At 43.4% G+C, this 26,150-nt stretch overlaps 2 protein-coding genes across 6 annotated transcripts in view; one reads left to right on the forward strand and one right to left on the reverse strand.

The window, feature by feature from the left end:
- The window catches only part of cux1a (cut-like homeobox 1a), a 281,900-nt gene that overhangs the window by 79,108 nt on the left and 176,642 nt on the right, over window positions 1–26,150 (forward strand). For all 5 annotated transcript variants that reach the window (XM_080434636.1, XM_080434637.1, XM_080434640.1 and 2 more), the window contains exon 2: window positions 735–845. In XM_080434636.1, coding sequence (XP_080290762.1) covers window positions 735–845 — 111 coding nt within the window. The remainder of the gene's footprint in view (window positions 1–734; window positions 846–26,150) is intronic.
- Window positions 8,991–26,150, reverse strand: part of gemin5 (gem (nuclear organelle) associated protein 5) — an 851,612-nt gene continuing 834,452 nt past the window's right edge. The window contains exon 31 of the mRNA XM_080434642.1: window positions 8,991–9,011. The gene's annotated coding sequence lies outside the window, so the exon portion shown is untranslated. The remainder of the gene's footprint in view (window positions 9,012–26,150) is intronic.

Genomic DNA, 26,150 nt, shown 5'->3' on the forward strand with positions numbered 1-26,150 from the left:
GTACTTTGCCCCACGGCAAACAGAGGGAAACATAGCAAAGCGTTGTGATCTTGTAGATCAGCTATTTTCAACTATTTTGGTACGGTCGGCATTTCAGTTAAATTTTCGCACAGAATCCTTTGATCGTTCGGAAATCCACAAACTCGTGTTTTTTTTAGACGCGCTGATGCCCATGTGCGTTGGGGTGGGTGGGGCAGGCGGTCGTAGGGGGGGGTTGGGTATGCGTTTGCATATCGTCTCTGTCGAATGGAAACCTCATATGTCCCGAAACTGTTACTTTTCAGGATTCAAATTCAAAAACGACAAAAGTAGCAGATCTACAAGCTCCAAACGCGACGCGTTTGGAGCTTGTAGATCTGCTACTTTTGGTGCTTTTGTGTGACGCTGTAGTATGATCAAGTAGACACAAAAAAGCACAAAAAAGGGAAAATAAGGAGAATTGGAGATAAGAGGTTTCTGCCCGACGGCGGCGATATGCAAATCCACAGGTCATTAAAGATAATTAAGTCGGCATCAACACGACAGCCCCCCTCCACAGTAGCCCCCAGTTACCTTTGGTGCTACTGATGCGGCGGGTGTCTACCCTACTACGGTGCCCTATGTAATCATTCGCCTCCACCCCCACCCCCCCCACCCCCCCACACACACACACACACACACACTCCAATGCTCATCGTTAACGTTACCTAAATCCGCCTCTTCTGCTTCTTTTCCTCTCCTCTCTCCTGGTGCAGAAAGAACTAGACACCACTGCCACATCCTTGGCCAACAGACAAGATGAGAGCGAACAGGCCAGGAAAAACCTCATCGATCAAAGCCGCGAGTTCAAGAAAAACACACCAGAGGTGAGTGACGTCTTCTTGTGTGCTACGACTAGCTGTGACGGCTATGAGCGTCTACTACTATGACTGATGTTGTTGTACTATGACTACTGTTACTATAACAGCTGCTGTCTTGCGTTAGGGACGCTGATTTCAGGTGTGGGACCTGGCTGCACTTGCTTCCTGGTTCGTGTCCGTAGCATCACATCCAGTGCCTGATTTGTAGGCGGGGGTATTTCAATATTTTATATATATATATTGGACTTTTCTGCCTTTATTTGGATAGTACAGTGAAGACTGACAGGAAACGGGGCTCTCCTTGTGAGGAGTGATACGCAGCAAAGGCGGCTGGAATCAAGGAATCAGGAATCGAACCCGTAACTCGCTGTCAGGCTGCGAGCCTATGTGGTATGCGCCTTAACCACTAGGCCATCAGCGCCCCAATTAGATGCTTTTGTCATGATACTTTGGGCTAGTCTTGCCAATTAGATTAGTGCTTTAGTGGACTTTTTATGGTAATCACAGGACATCACGAGTCCTGTGTCCTCTATGACAGCCGTACTGAGGTAAACGGTGACCAGGTGAAGCATATGAGGCAGTGCCGTTGCATTTGACTACATTTCATACCATAACTGTGGTTATACATTTACCCCTAGCATCCACAATGCACCAGTGTTTTTGAGCCCCATAACATTGGTCTTCAACAGGTGGTCCAGGACCCCTAGCTGCCCTCAGAGTTATACTACAGGGGGGGCTGCCAAATTGTTGTTGTTTTTTTATATTTAAATGTCTTAAAAAAACACAAACATAGCGAACAGAGGCAATCTACAAACTCACAATGTGTTGCATCGTGTCTATTTTTGCTATTTTGAAAGTAACCCCCCCCCCCCCCCCAAAACAAAATGTGTTATTTTTATTAAAATGTGTTATTTTTCATAATCGATTAAATCAATTAGTTTGATTGCACCCTTACAATTTTATACTATATACAGTATGTAGTGGTTGGGTCGCTATTTATTCTCTCTCTCAGCTAAGGGGTCCTTGGCCTGAAAAACGTTGAAGTGTTTTCAAATGTCTTGATGTTATAGGGCAGGGGTGCCCTATAACATCAAGACATTTGAAAACACGCGGCTGACTCCGTTTTTGTTCGTCGATAACGAATCGCAGGCGTTGCTGACCTTAATGTCTATGCTAGCAGCTGCTGTTGCAGTTGAATCCTAGAATTGTATAATTATAAATACAAGTATAAAATGCTAATTAAATGTATAGTACAGCCTAAACATTCCTGTGTGGTCTTAGACCTGGAATACTTATAGAGCACCGAAGTCTGACGTAATTTACACATCCTACCTGGTTCGCGGTTTTCCACCCCCGTTCTCAATTCCCATAGACGTGTTTAATATCGCGTCAAATAAGAACTGTGTTCCAAAAATAAACAAATGATCCCGGCGGTTTTACTCTTATGGATATGAAGCATCAACTGACGGTGAGAAAACGATAATGTTACTTCCGCCGAATTAGTTAAATTTTTGCCAGAAACAGACTGTATCAAATATAAGTGACTGACTATCATAAACGATACAGAACCTCCTCCCTGACAATATCGCTGAGACAGTTTGTTTATTTTTGGACCACAATTCTTATATGAGACGATTCTAAGATGACCCAATGTTATTCTCCATAGAGAAATTACTTTACGAACCAGGGGATGAACGAGTGACGTCAGGACTTCTGTACTGTATAGGGCTAACCATCTCAAGGTGTGTGTGTGTGTGTGCGTGTGTGTGTGTGTGTGCGTGTGCGTGTGCGTGTGCGTGTGCGTGTGCGTAGATGATGTAGATAGATAGATAGATAGATAAGCAGAAGTAAAAGCGCACACAGAGGCTTTGTTTGGTTCTGTGTCAAAAAGCACTTGTGGGATTTCTGCATAAAAGTGTCTGTTATTTGAAGGCACAAGCATTGTGTGGCTGCTTCACAGACATTGTTGTTGAATGGCTGTCAAATGTGATGTGTGTTTTCACTGGGTGTGTAGTATGGATGCACATTACTACTGACAAGGTGCTGAAACCATCAGAAAACAGTTTTACAATGACATGCAGATGTACACGTACAGTAGTCCGCACACGCACGCACGCACGCACGCACGCACGCACGCACGCACGCACGCACGCACGCACGCACGCACGCACACACACACACACACACACACACACACACACACACACACACACACACACACACACACACACACACACACACACACACACACACACACACACACACACACACACTGTGTACTTGCGTGTACAAATGTCCGCAGTATAGTGGAGTTTGACATTGCGAGGACAATTTCCCTGGTTCTCACAAGAGAAAGGGTGATTTCATGGTTAAAATAGATTTTTTGAGTTGCAATTAAGAAAATATTCAGGTTGGGGTTATGGTTCAGATTTGGCATTTAGAGGTTAGGTTTAGGGTTTAGGTTGGGTTATGCCAATTTATACTGACTTGCGCGCCACGCACCACCAACAATAGATCTGCTCACACGGTGTCGCAGCGCCATTCAGGGTGTAGAGTTAGCGTTAAAAATGGCGAGCAAAGGTAAAAATGGCATTTATAATATTGCCGTCTTAAACTGCTGACGTCCTCACAAGTATAACCATACAAAGGTGTGTGTGTGTGTGTGTGTGTGTGTGTGTGTCTGTGTGTGTTTCTGTGTAGCTCCTCATTTGTATAGCCTGATGTCACTGTTTCAGAGGACTCCTGTAGGGCTGGCAGGTTTTTACATGCCAACGACTCCCCAGCATGTGACTCCAACACAGGCTTCTCTGCAGCACATCAGTGTGCTATACAAACTATTCCCCAATTACTACCAAACACACACCCTATACATTACACACACAGGCGCACAGGCGCACACACACACACACACACACGCACACACGCACACACGCACACACACACACACACACACACACACACACACACACACACACACACACACACACGCCACACACACACACAGGGAGAGACACCTATACTATTCAGTTCGGTGCACACACAAACCTAAGAAAGTGCAATTAAATATCGGTTCAATTCGACCTTTATTTTTACACAGGGAGAACACTGCAGCACACGCACGCTCACGCACACGCACACACTCACACACCCTGTGCACGCACGCATGCACAGCACACACACACGCACACGCACACACAGCACACACACATACACACACACACACACACACACACACACACACACACACACACACACACACACACACACACACACACACACACACACACACACACACACACACACACACACACACAGAAACTGGGAACTCCAGTCTCCTTTTAGGGAATATTCTTATCGCTTGGCTGGTCTGGGTTCAGGCTGTGGCCAGTTCCAGCTAGCTAGCCCCGCGCTGCTCCTCAACTGCTGAGGTCACATCCTGAGTGGGAGGTGGGTGCCGTGGGGGGGGGGGGGGGTATCCATGCGTAGGAGGAGCTTTAAAAGGGTGAAAGCTTCTCTATTTACACCACAAAACGGCAGCGGACTTCCTATGAGCGTGTTTTGAGTAAAACGCATGACGGGGGGGGACAGACAGAAAGGCATGCTGTAATGAATTCTGGACGTTTTTATTATTATTGATATTTTACAGCGATTATTTTAAAGCAGTTCGTGAATTCCTGGTTGACATAACATGGTTTGTTAACCGCGGAGATAGACGGACTAGAAGGAGAGGGTCTTGAGCCAGATCTTTACACCCAGAACGCGCTGTAGAAACGTAGAAAGCTTGAGCCTTTTGTTTGTTTACGTTAGACCTCCAGATAAAGGACTCTCAATCTGGAGTGTTGAATTTAACTCTGAGAGGGTGCAAACGTGACCGAATGGACCCGTTTCATTTGGTCACGTTTGCACCCTCTCAGAGTTAACAAATGCATGAATGAACACTGGGGGGGGATTTGACTGGGGTTATACTTACGGCTCAAGGCCGCGCTGGGCGACGTTCAGATGGGTGATGTCATGTTAGCATTAAAGCTCATTACCTCAGGTCTGACCAGGGGTCGTAAATGTCCCTCTGTGAGACATCAGAGGTCATCTAGTGCTGTGGTTCTCAAAACATTGTCACGTCAAGGGACCCCCCAATTTGATATGCATTAGGTCGTGGACCCCCCTGTCTGAAAAGATTGTGTGTCTGACATCCCCCAGAAGAGAAGATTTGTGTTAAAAAAACACAAACAAATTGTACTTTTTTTTTTTCAAGATAAAAAAACTAAACAAACATCTAGAGGCTCAAAACATGTCTTGAGTTTGTAGATGGGCTATTTTTCACTAGCCTTAGTACAATTGATTGTGATGCTATGTTAACTAATTTAGCTGGGGACCCCCTGGAACCCCCCTGGTAGGTCCCCCGGACCTCACTGAATGTATGGTATGTCTGTGCGGTTATACAGTTTGTCTGTGCGGTTGTACAGCACTGTTTCTCAATGGGGTCCAAACCCACCAGGGGTCCAAATGCACCCTTGAGTGTGTACAAACAGGACAGTTTTTCATCTTTGGGACCCAGAGTCCCCGATATACACAGCAGCATTCTCAGTGTTAATTTAACTCTGAGAGTGTACGACAGCGGGTCCATTTGGTTCCATTCGAACACTCTCAGAGTTACAGGCCCGCAAGGGTCCATTTGGTTCAATTCGTACACTCTCAGGGTTACAGGCCTGTAAGGGTCCATTTGGTTCCATTCGCACACTCTCAGAGTTATGGGCCCGTAAGGGTCCATTTGGTTCCATTTGTACACTCTCAGAGTACAGTATGTTTGCGCTAGCTAGCTAGCTAGCACACAAGCGAGGTTAACGTCAAGAGAGAGAACAGGACTGCTTCAGGGAGCTGGACGCTGCTGCTGCTGCTTCTTCCTCGGGAACGAGAAGAAGCGAGTCAAATTAGTTTCCCCCAGTGGTTCCTGTGAATGGCAGGAATGCGTGACTCTCCAGCTGTGTGCCAAAGTGGCGGTGGCGTCCATTGTGTCTGCCCGCCCGCCCGCCCGCTCCCCCCCCCCCCTCCCCCCTTCACATGACCTCCCTTTTTTTTGTACGTAGCCCACCGTCATGTCTATACGCTCCTGCTGAAAGGAGAGAAGCCAAAGAGAGGGAGGCTGACCTGTTAGGAATGTGAAGTGTGTGAGGGGAGTAAGTACAGTTGATAGAGAGGGAGAGAGGGAGAGATAGAGAGAAAGAGAGAGGGATAAAGAGAGAGAGAGGGATAGAGAGAGAGAGAGAGAGAGAGAGAGAGAGGGGGGGGCATAGAATGAGATGGATGGTGTTAAGAGCTGCTGAGGAAGAGAGCAAACTCACTCTGCCATTAATAGACGCTTTTAACGAGGTACTTGTACAGCAGCAGGTTAAGGGGTGCAGCCATTACACGTTTTCATCCGCGTGTACGAACGAGTGCTTTATTTTTTGAGCATTTTATGTAACACTGTTTATTTTATTTTTTAATTTTTTTTTCATCTCTGCTTAACCACTTAAGCCCTATTCAAAAATGTTTCACAAATATCACATTACAAGCTCGAGATGTGACGCATTGTGAGCTTGAAAAAGAGATTTCTGAAACATTTTTGACATGCCCTAATTAGGGATGCCAGGCTCAAGGTGAAAAGTAATTCCCCCTCCTTGAAGCAGCATAACGTCATAACTGTTACTTTTCAGGATTCAAATTTAAAAGTATCAAAAGTAGCAGATCTACAAGCTCAAAACGCGTCGCTTCGCGCCGCGTTTCGAGCTTGCAGGTCTGCTACTTTTGATGCTTTTGTGTGACGCTGTAGTATGATCAAGTAGGGCTTTAATTTACGAAAAAAAACAAAAAGTAAAAATATGTCCGATAAGAGGTTTCAACGATAAACAAAAAAGTATTGTAACAATGTCACTTGCAAACATAACTCTCTGCCACCCAGCCGTGGAATGCTTGGAATAACTTTCAAAAATGCTCGCAAAATGTGTAACATTTTGGACTCAAACAACCGCCCTTCAAGGTATGCAGTCGAGGAGAGAGAAAGGCTAAATGTGTGTGTGTGGGGTGGGGGGGCTGTCGGTTCTTGGCGTCAGCGGGCTTTACTGATGTCAAGGACGAGTATTTAAGCCGGCTATCAACCCGAGGCCAGCGCTGGTGTTGATGCGCCCGTACTACTGTGCAGCGGTGAGAAATAGAACAAAATGGAAATGAAACCTGAGGAATACGTGCTTGAACTCTTGGCAAAGTAAGCACACGTGTGTAGACCGCGGTTGACACTTTTTCCCACAAAGCCCCTGTCTATAATGCATTATAAATATATTTATTTTGCATCATAATCTGCTCATAACACTGTGTAGTTATAAGCACTCATAAATATTCCTATATAATGTTGTCCTGTCTCAATGTCACCACACCTTTATAAGCCATTATAAAATGCTTCATAGATTATTGTTATAACACATTGATTATCTGAGTGCTTATCGCTTATGCCTATAATTATACCGTTTTATGAGCTGATTATAATGCATTTACACTTGACCTTAATATATGTAATTATAGAATGCTTTATACTGATAATTATGGTTATAAAACAGTATGAATAGTATGAGTTCTTCTAACTATAATTACGCATCGTTATAAGTGCATTATAAGTATGTTCATAATGCATTCTACACATGGGCTTTATATAAAAAAAAGCGTTGCCTAGATTGCTTTAGGTTTTGCGTGGGGGGGGGGGGGGGCGGGGGGCATGTGTGTATATATCCAGACCTTGACCTGCACCCTTTCTACTCTCTGTTTCCTGTCTCTATCTCTTGTGCTCGCTGTTCACTAAAGCAGAAATGCAAAGAAAGAGAGAGAAAAAAAAAAGAAACAGCCCTCTAGGCCTCCGGGCTCTCTTTCTCACTCTATTACTCAGTCAGTCATCCTCAACCCCAGACACTCACAGCAACAGGGCCAGATCCTGTTCACAGCGGCTTGGGAAGCTCTGTGAGTGTATAGGAAAAATGCTGCTTAGCCCATTAAGAACGGGAAAGCACCCGTGTCATTTTTAAGATTTCTTTGGCTATAAAAAAAAATTGCAGATCTGCTATTTTTTGAAAAATCTTTGAATATGTATATTTTTTTGAAGCGAACATTTTAAACTCAAATCTTTGCTTCTGGGGGATTCTACAAATGTCTTCTAAATCCTAACAGTTTTTTGAAAAAAAAAACGTATGTTGCTGTAATATCAGTGGTTCTCAAACTTTTTTCATGTCAAGGACCCCCAAAAATGATATGCATTTGGCCGCGGACCTCCATCTCAAAATATGTTGTTCCAGGGACCCCCCAGAAGCAAAGATTTGAGTCAAAAATGTTCCCTTAAAAAAATACATATTCAAAGATTTGCACAGATTTTCAAGATTTTTCATAAAATATCAGATCTACAAGCTCGTAGCGCGGCACTCGGTGCCGCGCTACGAGCTTGTATATCTTTTTTTAATAGCCAAAGAAATCTAAAATGACACAGATGCGTTCCCGGTCTTAATGGGTTAGAGGAAAGAAAAGACCGCCGGAGAGAGAGGAGGTGGGTGATGATGGTACAGTTGTTAGCCGCTCTGCTTGCTAGCGTTTTATTATTTGACTTTGCCGCTCAGTAAAACCCGGAGCCGCGAGTTGGGGGCCATTCTTTAACACCCTTTAAAGAGTTTAAAAATGAACGCTGTTGGATTTTATTACCGCGTTGTGAGCTTTAAGTGGAATCACACACGTACGGTATAAGAGCAGACATGGGAATGTAGCCTACCACTTGAGTTTTTTGGGGTTGTTTTTTTGACACTGTGCGAACTCTGAGAGGGAACGGACGGTGCGTTCGGTCCCATTTGCACGCTCTCAGAGTCAGATTAACACAGGATTTCTTACTGTGTTAAGGGTCAGGATTTTGCTGTGTTTTTTCGGTTGGGCTACTGTGCCTCTGTTGCTCTTCCTGATTTCCCCTCGGCACACCATGGCCCCCTCACCCCCACCTCTCGGCCGTCTTTCTCCTCTTCTTTCAACGCTCCTCGTTCCTCTGTGGACATTACAAAGTGCCCCCCCCAACCCCCAATCCCCAACCCCGGGTCCCTCTCTCTCTCTTTTAAAGCGAGTGTCGATGAATAAATGGAAAAACACACCAAAAAAGAAAAAACACTGTTTTGTCTCCGGCTCCGCTATAAATCAGGCTTCTTTTCCATTGAAACTGTCCAGGGCGGCAATTTATGTTGGGGCTTAATAACCCATTACTACATTAATCGTGCAAGGGCTTTCTGCTGGGACACCAGCGCGTTTCTCTGGGAATTCTGTGAACTCTGTGAGAGGAGGGGGGGGGGGGGGGGGGGGGCAAGGGGGGTAGAGAAAAAAAAAGAGAGAGAGAGAAAGAGATTGGGGAGGTGGAAGAGGACAAGCCGCTTTTGCCAGAAGTCAGGGAGAACCCCAAGGTCCAAAAACGTTGGAGGGGCGTTCAGCAGACGAGTGGAAAGTTCATTTGTGTCGAATGCTGGAAGCCTGGAATGCTACCTTTTTATCCCCGTGGTGGAGAGAGCTTTAGTCCCTGTGGTGGTACATCTCTCTCTCTCTCTTTCTCTCTCTCTCTCTCTCCCTCTCTCTCAAAAGGAGGGAGGATGAAAGAGCTAGTGCCAGCCCTTTTTCAAAGTGCTGAGTGTCCCTTCCTTCTCTCCCTCTCCCTCTCCCTCTCCCTCTCCCTCTCCCTCTCCCTCTCTCTCTCTCTCTCTCTCCCTCTCTCCCTCTCTCTCTCTCTGGGGCCACGGAGGATCTTTTGGACCTGATCACCTGACCTCCATTTTGACACAGTGCAGACTCAGCTCTCGACTGCTGTCGGGACTTTCGTCTCAGACCTCTGGCAGTGTGGCCCCGCAGTTTAAAGAGAGAGAGAGAGCAGCGAAAAGAAAGCCACTTGGTGCATGTTTGGAAACGCTGATAGGTCCGCCCTGTTTGATTTATTTGGTGGAACGATAGGGAGGAACAGCTAGAAGCAAGCAACTATCATAAAAATAGGAACTTTACTGGAGTTGTTGCGTTTAGTCTCTGTGTCATGACCCATTAAAACCTTTGGCTAAGAATAGTAGATATAAAAGCTCACGTGCCGCTCTGCGAGCTTGTACATCTGCTATTTAAAAAAAAATGTAGTAGTGTGAGAACTACTGATTTAGAAGACATTTGTGGAATCGACCTCAGGTTTTAACGGGACAAACCAGTGGTTCTCAAACGTTTTCATATCAAGGACCCCCCAAATATGCAAATATGTCTTTGGCAGCGAACCCCCATATTTATATATTTTGTGCCAGGGATAATCATTTCATATATCACTTCTTGTATCTCACCCCCTAGCACTCCTCTCTCTTTGTATCACTTCTTGTCGCCTATTTGTTGCTAATTGCTAGTTATACTATGCCGATGTATGTTGGTTACTTGTTCACATATGCTATGTTATTATTTAGAATATATTCACCTGTTTCCTAGGCTGTGTGTTTTCCACTTCCTGTCGATTTCATTGGATATCATTGGTCATCTGACCAGTTTCATTGGATTTCATTGGATCAAATCGACAGGAAGTGGAAAACACACAGCCTAGGAAACAGGTGAATATATTGTTTGCTTGTGTCCACAAATACCATGCATGTAGTGTGTTGTTTACACTAGGTAGCTAGGTTTGAAGTTTGCCTGGTATCCTATTACTTTGTAGCACTTTTATTTATTTGTTTACATGACCATTTTAGCCCTTCGGTTGTGGACTAGGGTTCTAGGCCACTTTACTCTTATATTGGACCATATTAGTCACTCTGGATGAGAGCGTCTACTAAACGCCTGAATTGTAAATTGCACGTAAACGCTGTCAACTTGCACTGCGTGCACATGTGGAGCCTGTAATAACTCAAGTATACATTCTTAGCTCACCCATAAAGATAAGACATTGTTTTGGTCCAAGGTTATTTCCTTTTAGGTATTTCTGCTTGACTGAGTCGTACAGAGCTGAGCGACACGGTTGATACATGCCCTGAGCTGAACTTGAACCCATTCTGGCACAAAATCTATCTCTCTGTCGCTGTAATGTAAACGGGTTAGGGCGTCAGGATGCTGGTATCATTTGAAGGATGAAAGCCTGATTTATGCTCTGTTGCGGTGCGGGTGTCACGCACCCCCGGAAATAGCCGATCTACAAGCTCACACCGCGCGTCGCGCTGCGATACGCGGTGAGCTTGTGGATCGGCTATTTTTTAGCGCGCGGCACCAGCGAGCGCCCGAGTGTAATTCAGGCTTAACAAGACATAAACAGGTTGCTGCGTTATCTGAGTACGCTGGTCGTGAATGTGAGATAGTCTCCGTCTCTCCGCACCGCCTGGGTGTCTAGAGTTGACAATGGACGACGCCTACATAAACAAGAGCCGTGAATTTATCGCAATATCAGATACATAATGTCTGACCCAGTCTACCGCCTGAAAAGGATCCGGTTGCGCGCGCTGAAGAAAGGGTTTAACTTAAAGGGAAGCGTCTCTCACACTGTTGCTGTACATTTCAGTCCATTTTGGAAGATTTAAGACTATAGAATCAACTATATACAATCTAAAGCAGGGATCTGTAACAGGGGGTCCGGGACCCATAGGGGTCCTCAGAGTTACTACAGGGGGGCCGCCAAATCTTTGTGTGATATATATATATATGTTTTTACATGAACCACTTGAACCCTAGCATCCCTTTTCTGAGGAGAACTTTAGCCAAAAATGGCAGATCTACAAGCTCACAACGCCTCGCAGCGTTTTTTTGGCCGATCTTTCCCTCTACCCTCTTGGTTTGGAGGGAAAACAGAGCAGACCAAGTAAAAAAAAAAAGTTTAATCTGCAACACAATGTTATACAATATTTCTCCCCAATTTAGTTATGCCAATTAATTCCTCTTGTATCCTACTTGGCAGTGAGGAGCCCCCACCGGGAGGACGTAGAGCCTCCCTCCTACTCCTCCCGCCCAACACTCCCTGCTGACAGGTGCCATTTACTGTACCTCCCCTTTCGGTCTCCTGATAGATGTTTTTTTCAAGCCAATTTAGAAAGAAACCAGTGTCACACATCCTTTTAATGGATGGTGTTCAAGGGGAGACCAATAGTTCCAAACATTGAATCTTCATAATGGGGGTTGATGAAGAACACGCCATGCATGAACCACTGGATCGCGTCTCTGCGAGATCAAAGAGCGTCGATATATGTAGCTCTCTCTTTCCACAGGTCTGGGCGCGCCCCAATGCTAGCCTATGGCCACCATTATAATCAGCCTGATTCATGCTTTCTCGAGTAAAGATCGCTGTTTTGCCATGAACACAGAACAACAACATCGTGATTACGGTAGTTTTCACATTCCCAGATTGTACCCAGCGTGTGAAGTCGCCGTCCTTATGTCCGTAGTTTCGTATCTTCTTGAGGAGTTCTGTTTTGCGTTTGACAACAGTGACCTAATAGGCTATACTTGCTTTTTAGAGATAGAGTTCATATGTTTCTCATTTCGTTGCTGTCGGGCAGAATTCTATTTTTTGTAAATGAATGCCCTACTTGATCATACTACTTCGTCACGCAAAAGCATCGAAAGTAGCAGATCCACAAGCTCGAAACGCGTCGCTTCGCGCCGCGTTTCGAGCTTGTAGATCTGCTACTTTTGCTATTTTGGAATTTAAATCCTGAAAAGTAACTCCACCCGACAGCCACGATATCACAGCCTATTCTTGGTTTCCAAGCTCGACCTACTTCTTAACACACAGACAGCTCTGGCGCCTAATGATCAATTATCCCGAGCATCTATTATGCTGATATTACAATGGGGTCCTTATTACCTGTCTTGATGTCATTAGTACTTGCCTCCAACGCCCGATTTGCGAGGCAGGTGCTAATTATCCCCTGATTGTGGGGAGCTGCCCGTCTTCTCTGTCATCGCTTGATCACTTTGTTCTCTTTCATGATGAGCCCGACGAGACGAAGACCCTTTGGGCCCAAACGTTGTTCCTTTAGCCCATTCAAACCGGGAACGCATCTGTGTAACAACTTAAACCATTATTTTATACTTTGGCTTTTCAAAAAATAGTAGATATACAAGCTCATAGCGTGGCACCGAGCTCATGCTGCGCTATTAGCTTGTAGATCTGCTATTTTTTGAAAAATCAAATTTGTGCAAATCTTTATGTACAAAACATTTTTTAACTCAAATCTTTACTTCAGAAAATATTTTCCGATGGGTGGTCCGCGGCCAAAAATACATATCATTTTGGAGGTCCTTGACATGAAAAAGTTTGAGAACCACTGATATAGTAACATTTTTAGGATTTAGAAGACATTTTGTAGATTCGGAACCTCGGGCCTTAATGGGTTAATAAATACATTCTGGGAGCATACAGAACAATTTTTTATCATCACCCGAGCAAACATTAACATAACATTTTTGTTACAAACTTCAGCTGCATTTCAGAGACGCACAGAAGACCGCCGTAGTGATAACGGGAGCGAGTGGAACATTAGCCCTCCGACAAATCTAGAGAGATAATGCAGAACCTGTGTGAGTGAGTGAGTTTACATAATCGTTGCTGTCGGGCAGAAACCTCTTATCTCCTTTTTTTTGTTTTTAACGCCCTACTCGATCACACTACAGTCGGTGTCACACAAAAGCATTAAAAGTAGCAGATCCGCAAGCTCGAGCTTGTAGATCCGACGATATCGTATGGACTGATAGCTCTGTAACACCGTTGTTACCGCTATACGTATAAATCAGCCTTTTATGTGCCCTTCGTGCTCTATTGATCGTTGCCCCCCCCCCCCCCCCCCCCCGCTGCTCTCGCTGTGGCTTTGGACTGGGAGATTTGCATTTGTACATGAAACCCACCAGGCCTGGCCCACAGCTATGAAAGAGGCCTCAGTGTGATAAACTGCTCTGAAATGGTCACTTGGAGCCGATTCGGCGCTAAAAAGTATTTAAATAAAGATATATTCATCCCACTCATCGACCCCCTCTCACCCCCCCGCCCCGTGACTATTTTCCCACCCACATATTTTCATTTCAAAAGAACCACGAGAAGCGTCGAGGGCCCGCGCCTGGCCAGGGTTTCTTCATTTTTTGATTTTATTTTAATGTATTTTCTTCTTAACCCATTTAGACCGGGGAACGCATCTGTGTCATTTTAGATTTTAACCACTTTGGCTATTCAAAAATAGCAGATCTACAAGCTCATAGCGCGGCACCGAGTGCCGCGCTATGAGCTTGTAGATCTGCTATTTTTGAAAATATGTGCAAATCTTTGAATATATATATAAATTTTTTACTCAAATCTTTGAATCTGGGGGGTCCCTTGAACAAGATATTTTGAGATGGGGGTCCGCAGCCAAAAACATGGCCTTTTGGGGGTTCCTTGACATGAAAAAAGTTTGAGAACCACTGATATTATAGCAACATAGGTTTTTCTCAAAAAACTTTTAGTATTTAGAAGACATTTGGTGCCGCGCTATGAGCTTGTATATCTGCTATTTTTGAATAGCCAAAGAAATATAAAAAATGACAGATGCTTTTCCCGGTCTTAATGGGTTAATAAAAAAGCCATTTGTCAGTCGGTTTCCACCACATGTAAATACTCTCCTCTGCCTTTTTTCTTTTGGTACGATCTCAATTCCAAGCCTTTTAATCACAACCCCCGACTGTCCAAAATGTGTGTTTAAAGGGGTGTATCCAAACTGGGCTGATTTTATCAGGCTGACAGTGTTACAGAGCTGTGGGGAGGCCATGGCTCTCAGACAAACCGCCGTCTGTTTTTCACATTGGACTTCAGGGGCTGTTCCTATCGATCATCTCCTCAGCCAATTGCTTTATCAATTGATCGAATAATCAAGTGGGTTTTATTTCTAATATAATATAATCACCAGACCACATAACCCCTATTTATTTTTTCTTTATCACACGACAGTGTCATGACATTCTTTTTGTGTGTGAAAATGCGACGTGTTTTGAGCTTGTAGATCTGCTATTTTCACCATTTTAAAAGTTTGGAATAATAAAAAATAAAAAAGTTAATAGAATAGGGATGGATTATTAATCAACTACTTTTTTTCAGGGGGGTTTTCTAGGTTAAATCGATTAGTTCTTATGTTTATCTGCAGTAGGAGGAGATCAGACATGGTGGAATATGAGAAACCCCCCCCCGGTTCAGGTTCAGGTTCAGGTTCAACGCATTGACACGGTCTTGTCTGTCTAGTTTATTTATCTCCTCAAGCCTGTCGCATCATTCATCCAATCAATAGGACAGAAATCAATAGGAACATAGGTTTAGTGATTCTCTAGGGAAAGATCAGGGGAAGTCAATTCCTTTGTCTGTGGTGGAATACGTACTCGAGATGTTTTTACTTAAAGAAAAGTATCAATTACCACAATGTAGAACTACTCTGTTACACGTAAAAGTCCTGTATTCAGAATATTACTTGAGTGAAATTACAACGGTGTTGCCCTCAAAATATACTTACAGAACCAAATGTAAAAGTACTCACTATGCATGAATGTGACTTTAATGCTGCAGCTGGTCAAGGTGGGGCTGATTTTAAGAACTTTATGTGCTACTGGGTAGATTAATATATATTCATCATTTATCAGTTGGAGTAAGTTTCGATTAAATCGTGCAAAATGTCCGTGTGAATTGCACTCTGAGTAGCCTTTAGCTTAGTTTAGTGTATTTGAAAAGCAAATAACAACACATAGACAGGCGTCAGTTAACAGCAGTTCAAGGATAAAACACAAACAGAATATTTCCATTTGTGTCCTCTCACAAGCAACAGAAAAACATGGCAGTTCATAAAAGTGACCGTCAGTTTATAATGAATAAAAGCAATTCTCGACATGCAACAACCATCGGACAGTGACGGTGACAAAGGCCAATGGAATGGAACCCAACGACATCAGTTTATATAACCCTGAGAGTTTAAAGCGTATTCCAAGAAGGACTAAAGTGAGGGTTATATCTTCTTTTAAATGTAGAACGCCACAGACTGTGGCACGCACGTTTCTCCTAAAACAAGCCTTTCAAGTGTCACCATCGTCATTTAAACCCACTCCAACATCTGAGAAAGGTTTTATTACGAGTAACATTAAAGGAACAGAGTTGTTTGAAACATGGTCTTCTAATCAGCCCCTCTGTCTCATAGACACTACCATTACCCTGCATCGAGTAATTAGAGTAGAAATAATACTCTGTCAACCAGCTTTATAATATACCATTTCACGTGCAGATGAAACGGCGCAGTCGGTCGGTCGGCGGCGAACATTTCACGGCGGTCGTCGATGTAATCTGCCAGTCTACTATGAGCTATGTATTTTTTTTTTCTCCCTTTTCTGATCCCTGAGGGAAGGGAAATTTGCTTTTACAGCTTTACCTAGCTGGTGGCTGCTCAGGTACGTAGGTAGGTAGGAACCCATTAAGACCTGAGGCCGATTCTAAATGTGTTTTCTAAATCCTTTTTTTTTGTTTTAAACAAACAATATAAAATATGAAAAATATGAAAAATATGAAAAATGTGTTGTTCCAGAGAGCAAAGATTTGAGTTCAAAATGTTCGATTAAAAAAATATATATATTCAAAGATTTGCACAAATGTTCACGATTTTTCAAAAATAGCAGATCTACAAGCTCATAGTGCGGCACCGAGTGCAGCGCTATGAGCTTGTAGAACTGCTATTTTTGAATAGCCAAAGAAATCTTAAAATGACACACACAGCTCTCATAGAGACATCAATAAAAAAACACATTATAATAAAAAATACATCTCTAAGCATAGTCAACCTACGATATAAAACATTGACAGAACAAACGCTACTAAAGAGTTACAGATGGCTGTGATGAGCTCACAGTGTCTTGCTCAGGGACACTTCGACGCGTAGACTGGGCGAGCCGGCCGGGGGGTCGAACCGGTTACCTTTATGCGTCGCCTGATTTATACTCCATCGTGTGACGGTGTCATCATAGCCGATGTACAAGCTCACAGCGCGCCACACCCCGGCGCTCTGTAAGCTTGAGCAGATCAGCTATTTTCATGTAAAGTATCAATCATGCCTTCCAGCCCCTTAAGGCCAAGAAGGACACATTTGGCCTGCCTTAACTCTTTAAGACCTGAGAACGCATCTGTGTGTCATTTTTAGATTTCGTTGGGCTATTCAAAAATAGCAGATATACAAGCTCATAGCGCGGCACCGAGTGCCGCGCTATGAGCTTGTAGATCTGCTATTTTTGAAAAATCGTGAAAAATGTTGTGCAAATCTTTGAATATATATATATTTAAAGCGAGCAATTCTAGCTAAAATGTTATTGCTTCTGGGGATTCTACAAATGTCTTCTAAATCAGTTTAAAACAGTTTTCTGAAACACTTATGTTGCTATAATATTAATGTCAGTGTCAAGGAGCCCCACAACGATATGTATTTGGCTGCGGACCCCCATCTAAAAAAAGAAAAAATTCCAGGGACCCCCAGAAGCAAAGATTTGAGTAAAAAACAATTGCTTTATAGAAAAAAAAACACGATTAAAAAAAAAAAATAGCAGATCTACAAGCTCATAGCGCGGCACTCGGTGCCGCGCTATGAGCTTGTATATCTGCTATTTTTGAATAGCCAAAAGTATAAAATATGGATAAAGTGGTTACACAGATGCGTCCCCCGGTCTTAAAGGGTTAAGAAACATGCTGTGAAGGTCTTCGGGGTGGTGGGTGGGTGGGGGGGTGAGGGTGGGGGTGGGCTTGGGTTTCTGTGGGTGCCAGGGCCTATCAGTAAGGAGAAGCAAAGTGAGCGTTCCTGACAAAGTGAATATAGTAATTAGGGCTGATCCGCTGGCGCAGGGCCCATCCCCGCCTGACTGGCGTCTCACACAGTTAATTATAGCCCTCCTGTTTAACACCACAATGCAGCCCAGCAGACGGATAAAAAAACTCCCCATCTACAACTCCATCGGCCCTCTCTCTCTCTCTCTCTCTCTCTCACTCTCTCTCTCTCTCTCTCTCTCTCTCTGTCACTCTCTCTTTCTCTCTCTCTCTGTCACTCTCTCTGTCACTCTCTCTCTCTCTCTCTCTCTCTCTGTTTGTCTGTCTGTCTGTCTCTTTATCTCTCTTTCTATCTCTCTCTCTCTCTCTCTTCTCTCTCTCTCTCTCTCTCTCTCTCTCTCTCCTCTCTCTCTCTCTCTCTCTCTCTCTCTCTCTCTCTCTCTCTGTCACTCTCTCTCTGTCACTCTCTCTCTCTCTCTCTCTGTCACTCTCTCTTTCTCTCTCTCTCTGTCACTCTCTCTGTCACTCTCTCTCTCTCTCTCTCTCTCTCTGTTTGTCTGTCTGTCTGTCTCTTTACTCTCTTTCTATCTTTCTCTCTCTCTCTCTCTCTCTCTCTCTCTCTCTCTCTCTCTCTCTCTCTGTCACTCTCTCTCTGTCACTCTCTCTCTCTCTCTCCTCTCTCTGTCACTCTCTCTCTCTCTCTCTCTGTTTGTCTGTCTGTCTGTCTCTTTCTCTCTCTTTCTCTCTTTCTCTCTCTCTCACACTCTCCGTCTCTCTTTCTCTCTCTCTTTCTCTCTCTCTCACACTCTCCGTCTCTCTCTTTCTCTCTTTCTCTCTTTCTCTCTTTGTCTGTCTGTCTGTCTGTCTGTCTGTCTGTCTCTCTCTCTCTCTCTCTCTCTCTCTCTCTCTCTCTCTTCTCTCATCTCTCTCTCTCTCTCTCTCACTCTCTCTCTCTCTCTCTCTCTACCTCCCGCCATTGACTTCACGGGCGTGTCTAGTAATCTGGGCTGACTGAGGAATTTGGTGGGAAGAAGAAGAAGAAGAAGAAGAAGAAGAAGAAGAAGAAGAAGAAGAAGAAGAAGAAGAAGAAGAAGAAGAAGAAGAAGAAGAAGAAGAAGAAGACGAAGAAGAAGAAGAAGAGAAGAAGAAGAAGAAGAAGAAGAAGAAGAAGAAGAAGAAGAAGAAGAAGAAGAAGAAGAACAGGGGGCTAGACAGAAAGAGGGTGGAGATGTGGGAGGAGTTAAGTATCAGACTGAAGATAAGAGAGGTGGAGCTTAAACGAGGGAGGACTGTCGTCTCTGACCTATGTTTAAGACCAGAGTCGTTTCTATTTTTGTTTTTATTTGAAGGACCCTACGTTTGCCCCCAGCAAGTTACAGACCCTTTAAGGGTCCATATGGTTCCTTACAATCAATAATTTAGCTGAGGACCCCCCTGGAACCCCCTGAAGGACCCCTGGGGGTCCCCCTAGACCCCACTTTGAGAACCACTGTTAAGACAACCTGGCGACAACATGACTAATGACTGTATTTCCACTGGTGGAAAGTAACTAAGTACCTATACTTTTGCTTTACTTGAGTATTTCCATTTTACGAGGGAGGGCCCTCTCCATCCTAGAAACGTTAAGAAAGCCTGGCAGCAACATGACTGACTACTGTACTTCAAGTACCGTTCTTAAAGACACTTTTGAGGTTACTCAAACCCTTGACTTTACTTGAGTATTTCCATTTTTGATACCTCATACTTCTACTCCATTACATCTCAGAGGCAAATATTGTTTGGTTATTCAAAAATAGCAGATATACAAGCTCATAGCGCGGCACCGAGTGCCGCGCTACGAGCTTGTAGATCTGCTATTTTGACCCCCCAATTGATTTTGGGGGTCCTTGACAGGTCCTTGACATGAAAAAGTTTGAGAACCACTGATATAGAAACATGTGTTTTTCAGAATAATGTTGGGATTTAGAAGACATTTGTAGAATCGGCTTCAGGTCTTAATGGGTTAAAGCAGGGAATCATATAGCTACACATTGACACATTGATTGTGCAGTTTGACCCATCCGTTATAGAGATATGGCTTATAGAGTGATGTCTTTGCAGAGATACAGAGAGCCTCGGGCCACCTGATCTGTGAGTAACACCTATCCCAGAATGCATTGCTGAAAGGTGGGGGTCTGGCGGGGGGGGGGGGGTGCTATCCCAGAGTGCATTGTTCTCAAATGGGGGGGGTTATCATCATAATGATAAATGAGCAATTATCATTATGATGTATTAAGCTACCCAGCAGCACATAAAGTATTTAAAATCAACCCCACCTTTACCAGCTGGGACATTAAAGTGATGAACACATTAATAGATGAGCACATAAATCCATGACTAATTTCAATACAATGATATGATTGTGCAAATGGGGCATTTCTGCATAATGAGAACTTTTACTTTGGTATGACAATACTTTAGCACTTTTACACATGTAAATGAATGGAGGACTTGTACTTGTACTTGTAAAATAGTATTTCTACGTTATGGTAGAGTACCTCTTCCCCCACTGTGTATTTCCATTGGAGCTCGATGGAAAGAGCTGTGAGATTTACCCGTTATTGCAAAAAAACATGTTTCTCATGCTTCCCGGAGCCTGGATTAGATGAATGATGTGATATCTGCATAGTAATGGAAACAAATTTGTTGAATAAATAAGAATGCAGTCACTTTTCCACCGTCATTTTCCCCTGGGGGGGGGGGGGGGGGGGGGGTCATGGCGAAACATTAACCACTTAAACCCTCTAGACTTAGTAAACTTGACATGAGCTTGTAGATCGGCTATTTTTGGCTTTTGATTTTCTTTCTCTTTTTGAAAAATACATTTGTTTTTGCCTTTTTTAAAGATGCAATCCAATCCAGAACCTTCATTTACCACCCGGGATTCGAACCTGGGTCTGCCGCTTGTGAGACCAAAATGTATACCGCTCATCCAAGACGCTTGACCCGGGAGATATATTGTGCTTATGAGCTTCAGGCAGTACTACTTATCATGTACTGCACTGTATTCTACCATACAGATTGGTTAAACTATTCATCGACTACATTAACACCGGCGTCCCTATTTTGGGCCTGTCATTATAGGTGAAAATTGTAAAAGAAAAAATATATTATAATAATAATTAATAATAGTAATTCCCCCAAAAAATCTTTAGAAATTCCCCTACAAAATTCTAAAATTGTCCAAAATGGATACCAATACTATTCATCGTGTGATGAAGCATAATAGAGGCATAAGTGCTTAAACTAAGTCCCGGATTGTAGCTTTTAAACAGAAAAAGCTGACAATTAGATGTAAATGTAGGCATTGACCACAGCAGCGGGTTCATGTGCCCTTTTGTGTGCTGCTCCGGCAGGGCTATGTTGAAGTCAGGTCCACTTGCATTAGCCGCCTCCGCACACAAAGAAGCCCTGGTTGTAGCCGGCAGTCATTTGGTAGCGGCTAAAGTATGTGATTAACATTTGAGCTGGCCCTGCCTGACGCAACCCTCCTTCATCCCAATGAATGGAACATAGCACAAGACATACCTCATTACATACAGCCGGGACAAGGGGGCTTTATCAGTGGCCCGCGTGAATAAATATGTATATTTATGAGAGCTTATCTTATGCTTAAATTCACCCTCCTCCACCCCCGCACCCCTCTTTCAGAGGAGAAAAGTGAGGACTCTCTTTGTGTGGACTTATACCTCTATTAATTTAACGCTGTGAGTGTACCAATGGAACCCGTAATGGACCCTATGAACTTCAGCTCTTCCTCTACTTCCTTTAGAATGCTACAGAGAGAGTCGATAATTCCACCTCGTGAACGATCCGCACAAGAAGCGACATCACGACAATTACGTTTTTTAAATAACTTTAAAGGATCTACACCATGAATTAAAAAAAAATATTTAACATTTAATATCATATTGTTTATGTCCCTCAAACGTTTTTCAAAAGGTTTGAGCCTAAATCAAGCCTCAGATATACTCATTCTAACTAACTTCTCTCTGGCTTATAAAGCACTTTTACCTGCAATACCACATTGTCCTGATTTTTTTCCACGTGGCGCTATTGAGCCAGTTTGTATGCATGTTATCTCCTGGTTCTGTGTGGAAAAAGTAAAAAAATAAATAATAATAATATTTTTTTTTTTGTTATGTTGGAACTGAAAAACGGGAGGGATTGTACCGCTAGTGACGTCACTTTCCAGACCAAAAACACACAAAAAAGAAGAACAAGTTAAAATTCATGGTGTAGTCCCTTTAAAATATATTTTGTATTTCCATTTCTGCTAAGCAACAAGCTAGCTTTGACTAAATTGATTTACAGTTGGATTATTCACACCAGTACTCTACCATACAGATGTACTACAGTAGTTATATTGTAACATACTCTACCATACAGATGTACTAGTTATATTGTAACATACTCTACCATACAGATGTACTAGTTATATTGTAACATACTCTACCACACACATGTACTAGTTATATTGTCATTAACATACTCTCTGGCTCTGTCTACCATCCGGATTGATCCATTTTATCCATTCATAGTCAAAAGTCCCGGATTGTAGCTTTAAAGCGCCCTGGTTGAATGCATTGGTACATTGAATATGTGCCTAAAGGATTCGGTCCATCTGGTCAGCTAATGCTGTTTTTTGATGGATGACTGGAGCGGACAGGAGCTTGAGAGTGTGTCGTACCACCCAGGGCACCGAGGAGCTGGAGCTGCTTTGCTGCCTTTTCTCCCTGGAAATCTAGCACGAAAATACAGCTTTTTGGGAGGTCTGAACGGGCGCAGATTCATGATCATTTTAACTGTTTACGAATGGTACCAAATGGAGGGGTCCGTTTGGTTCCATTTGAACAGGATCTGACTGCATTGTAAAAAAAAAAAAAGCTATAGGATCTAATAGTATATGGTCTCTGTCGGGGTAGAAACCTCATATGTTCAGGATGTTCAGGCTTCAGGATTCAAAAGCATCAAAAGTAGCAGATCTACAAGCTCGAAACGTGTCGCTTCGCGCCGCGTTTCGAGCTTGTAGATCTGCTACTTTTGATGCTTTTTTTCAAGGATATACTGCAGTATGTTAGAGTGACTGGAAACGGTACAGTAGCCCAGACAAACATTCTTTTTGGACACTGAACAACAAACACAACACAAAATTCGGTCCTTTTCCAACATTATTATTATTATTTGTGTTAGTCTATTGAGAAAGAGGGAATACAGAGAGTACTGAAGGATCCCTTGTGAAACGGGTCCTGAGTCCTAAAAACCCCAGCATGTTGCAATGGCTCCTACATAATTATGTGGTATACGGTACGTGCAGTAACTCGTTGACCCCGGCAAACCTTTTTCCAAACTTTTTTTTTTTTTTTTTTAATGCCCCTCCATCATTAATGACTTGCTGACACCTTGCTGTGCAGGCTGTCAGGAAAAAAAAGGTGATGTGATAGCGGACAGCCCACTGCATCAGCATAGCAGTCCACGTTGAGTTAACCCCTTAAAGCCTGCATACTTGACCTGAGTTGCAACTGTATACTTGTTATGATATTTTTTTCACTCTACCAGTGATGTAAAGTAACCAAGTACATTTACTCAAGTACTGTACTTAAGAACAATGTTGAGGCATTTTTTACTTTAGTGGAGTATTTCCAATTTTCAGTACTTTTACTTCTACTCCACTACATCTCAGAGGCAAATATTGTACCTTTACTCCACTACGATTATTTGAAAACTTTAGTTACTAGTTACTTTGCAGATATAAATTATTACGTTATAAAACATACATTAACCACTTTAGCCCTATTTTATACATAGGCTATTTGAAAATAGCAGATCTACAAGCTCACAACGCGTCGCATCGCGACGCGTTGTGAGCTTGTAGATCTGCTATTTTCAAACATTTTTGTACTTTTACTTTTGGTACTTTAAGTACATTTTGATACCAATACTTTTGTACTTTTACTCAAGTCAATTTTAAATTCCGGACTTTTACTTGTAACAGAGTACTTCTACATGGCAGTATTGCTACTTTTACTTAAGTAAAACATTTGAGTACTTTTTCCACCACTGCACTCTACATCAAATCTTTGCACTGAAAATAGCCGATCTACATGCTCATTGCTCACTACGCATTGCGGCACGTTGTGAGTTTATAGATCGGCTATTTTCGGCATACTTTCCTCCCCAGAATAGGGATGCTGGCTTTTTTTGGCTTTTGTGCCTTTGTTGATAGGATGGTAGTGTGACAGGAAATGGGGAGTGACATGCAGTAAAGGCCATCGGGGATCGGGACTCGAACCCGCGACGCGCTGTCAGGCTACTTTGGAGCCTATAGGTGCCTGGACCGCTACGCCGCCGGTCCAGACTGGGGTGCAAGTGGTTAAATGCATTAACCCTGGCTTCTTTATTTGAGGAGTTTTCAAAACAAAAAAAAATCCAATTATTTTACAAATGTAAAACAATTGTGAAAACAGCACATCTACAATGTGATATGTTTTGAGCTTTGCTTGTTTTCTGTTTTCTCTATTTGTCGTATAGGGGCTTAAGTGGGCTTAGAGTCACAAGAAAGACAGACTTGCAACATGAGTACCTTTTGGCAAAATGCTCCCGCGGAAGCAAAGCTCGCAGAAAGCTTTTGATGTTTGTGGAAAAGCGTCCCCCTCGGTTGTTGACATTATTAACGGATCATTAAGTTTGCTGAAATCAGTCAGTCCCACTCCCCGACGACAGTGAATCACGTTTGCCTTCCTCTGCCTCGCCTTGCAGACTGCTCAGCCGTTCAGGAGCTTAAGCTGTGTCAACTATGAAAGACCTTAAAGGCCTCTGAGTTTGAGGGTGGTACTCTGGGTTGCCAGATTTTGCGAGAGGATTAAGCAACCTTGGTCTATGAAAACGAACCCAAAAGAAGCGACTAACATGAGCACTTTAAACCTACTGTATGTATACATCGGCTATTTGAAAACAGCCGATGTGAACTTGTAGATCTACTGTTTTCAAAAAGATATTGGTAAAAAAAACAATAAAAAAAAATATTTGCGGTACGGGGGTCCCTGGCACAATTTTTTTTCAGATGGGGATACACGGACAATTACATATTACTTGACATGAAAATGTTTAAGAACCACTGGTTCAAACATTAGGAAACAAGCCCAAAATAAGCAACTACACTGTAGAAACGAGACAAAAAAAACACAACTCGCAACTACCAATATTTACAAGCGACTTCACAGAAAAACAAGCCCAAAGTCGCTTACAATAAGCAGACATGGCAACACTGGCGGTACTGCAAGCCTTCACGTTGATCAGCAGTGTAATTGATGGGTCGGGCCGGCTTGCCAGGATATTTGGTTATTGCCCGTGTGTGGAACTTGGAGAAAACACGGCTGCGCCGGCCAGCTCCGCCCGCCCCGCGGACCTTTCCAGCCCGTAAGAGTCTATTCAGCACTTCCAAAAAGTTTAAAATGTTGTAGCAACAACAGCTTGGCAAAGTGGCCATGAAGGATTTTTGGCAGGAAAAGGGCTCGGTCCTCTTGGGTTTGAAATGGCCTGTTTTAGTGGTCCAAAAACCACACAGTGACACAGTCCATGCAACGGGGACGTCCCATCATTCATATTCAGACCGGCACCCTCTCTGGCTACTGGAACGCATGCTGTAGGGCAGGGGTCTTCAACAGGGGGTCCGAGACCCCTAGGGGGTCCTCAGAGTTACTACATGGGGTCCGCCAACTCTAGCATCCCTTTTCTGATGAGAACTTTAGCCAAAAAATAGCAGATGTACAAGCTCACAACGCCTCGCGCTGCGAGGCGTTGTGTGCTTGTAGATCTGCTATCTAAGAGGTTTAGGTGTAGAGGTGTAGGGAGAGGTTTAGGTGTAGAGGGAAAAAAGAGCAGTACCAAAAAAAAAGTTTAATCTGAAACACATTTTTATGCAATATAAAGGGGGTCCCTGCTTCATTTCTGTCTCAGCTAAGGGGTCCTTGGGCTGAAAACGTGGAAGACCCCTGCGGTAGGGCTGTGGTTCTCAAAGTGGGGTCCGGGGACCCCTCGAGGGGTCCTTGATGGGGTTCCAGGGGGTCCCCAAGCAAAGAAATATAGCATAAAAATCAGTGGAACCACTTCAACCCATTTTAATTGTGCTATTCAAAAATTGCAGATCTACGAGCGGGAACGTGTCGCGGTGCAAGATTTTTGAAACATCTAGACTAATTATGAAAATGTTGGAATCCCTTTGAAAAACGAAATCTTCTCTTATGGTGGTCTATTGCGCAACATATTTTTAAATGGGGGTCTGCGGCCAAGTACATCAATTCGGGGGTCCTTGACATGAAAAAGGTCTGAGAAACTCTGCTGTGTGGATGGGTTTTTGCCACAGTACAGTCTCGCCCCCAAGCTAGACCCAAGTCAGGCTTATGGAGTCTCAAGTTGTTTTTGGATGTTCAAAAAGGTCTGCAGGAGGATTAAGTCGAGCGAATCTGGTGGTCTTTAGA

This window comes from Gymnoscopelus braueri (assembly GCF_963280865.1).
Source record: "Gymnoscopelus braueri genome assembly, chromosome: 8".
Taxonomy (NCBI): domain Eukaryota; kingdom Metazoa; phylum Chordata; class Actinopteri; order Myctophiformes; family Myctophidae; genus Gymnoscopelus; species Gymnoscopelus braueri.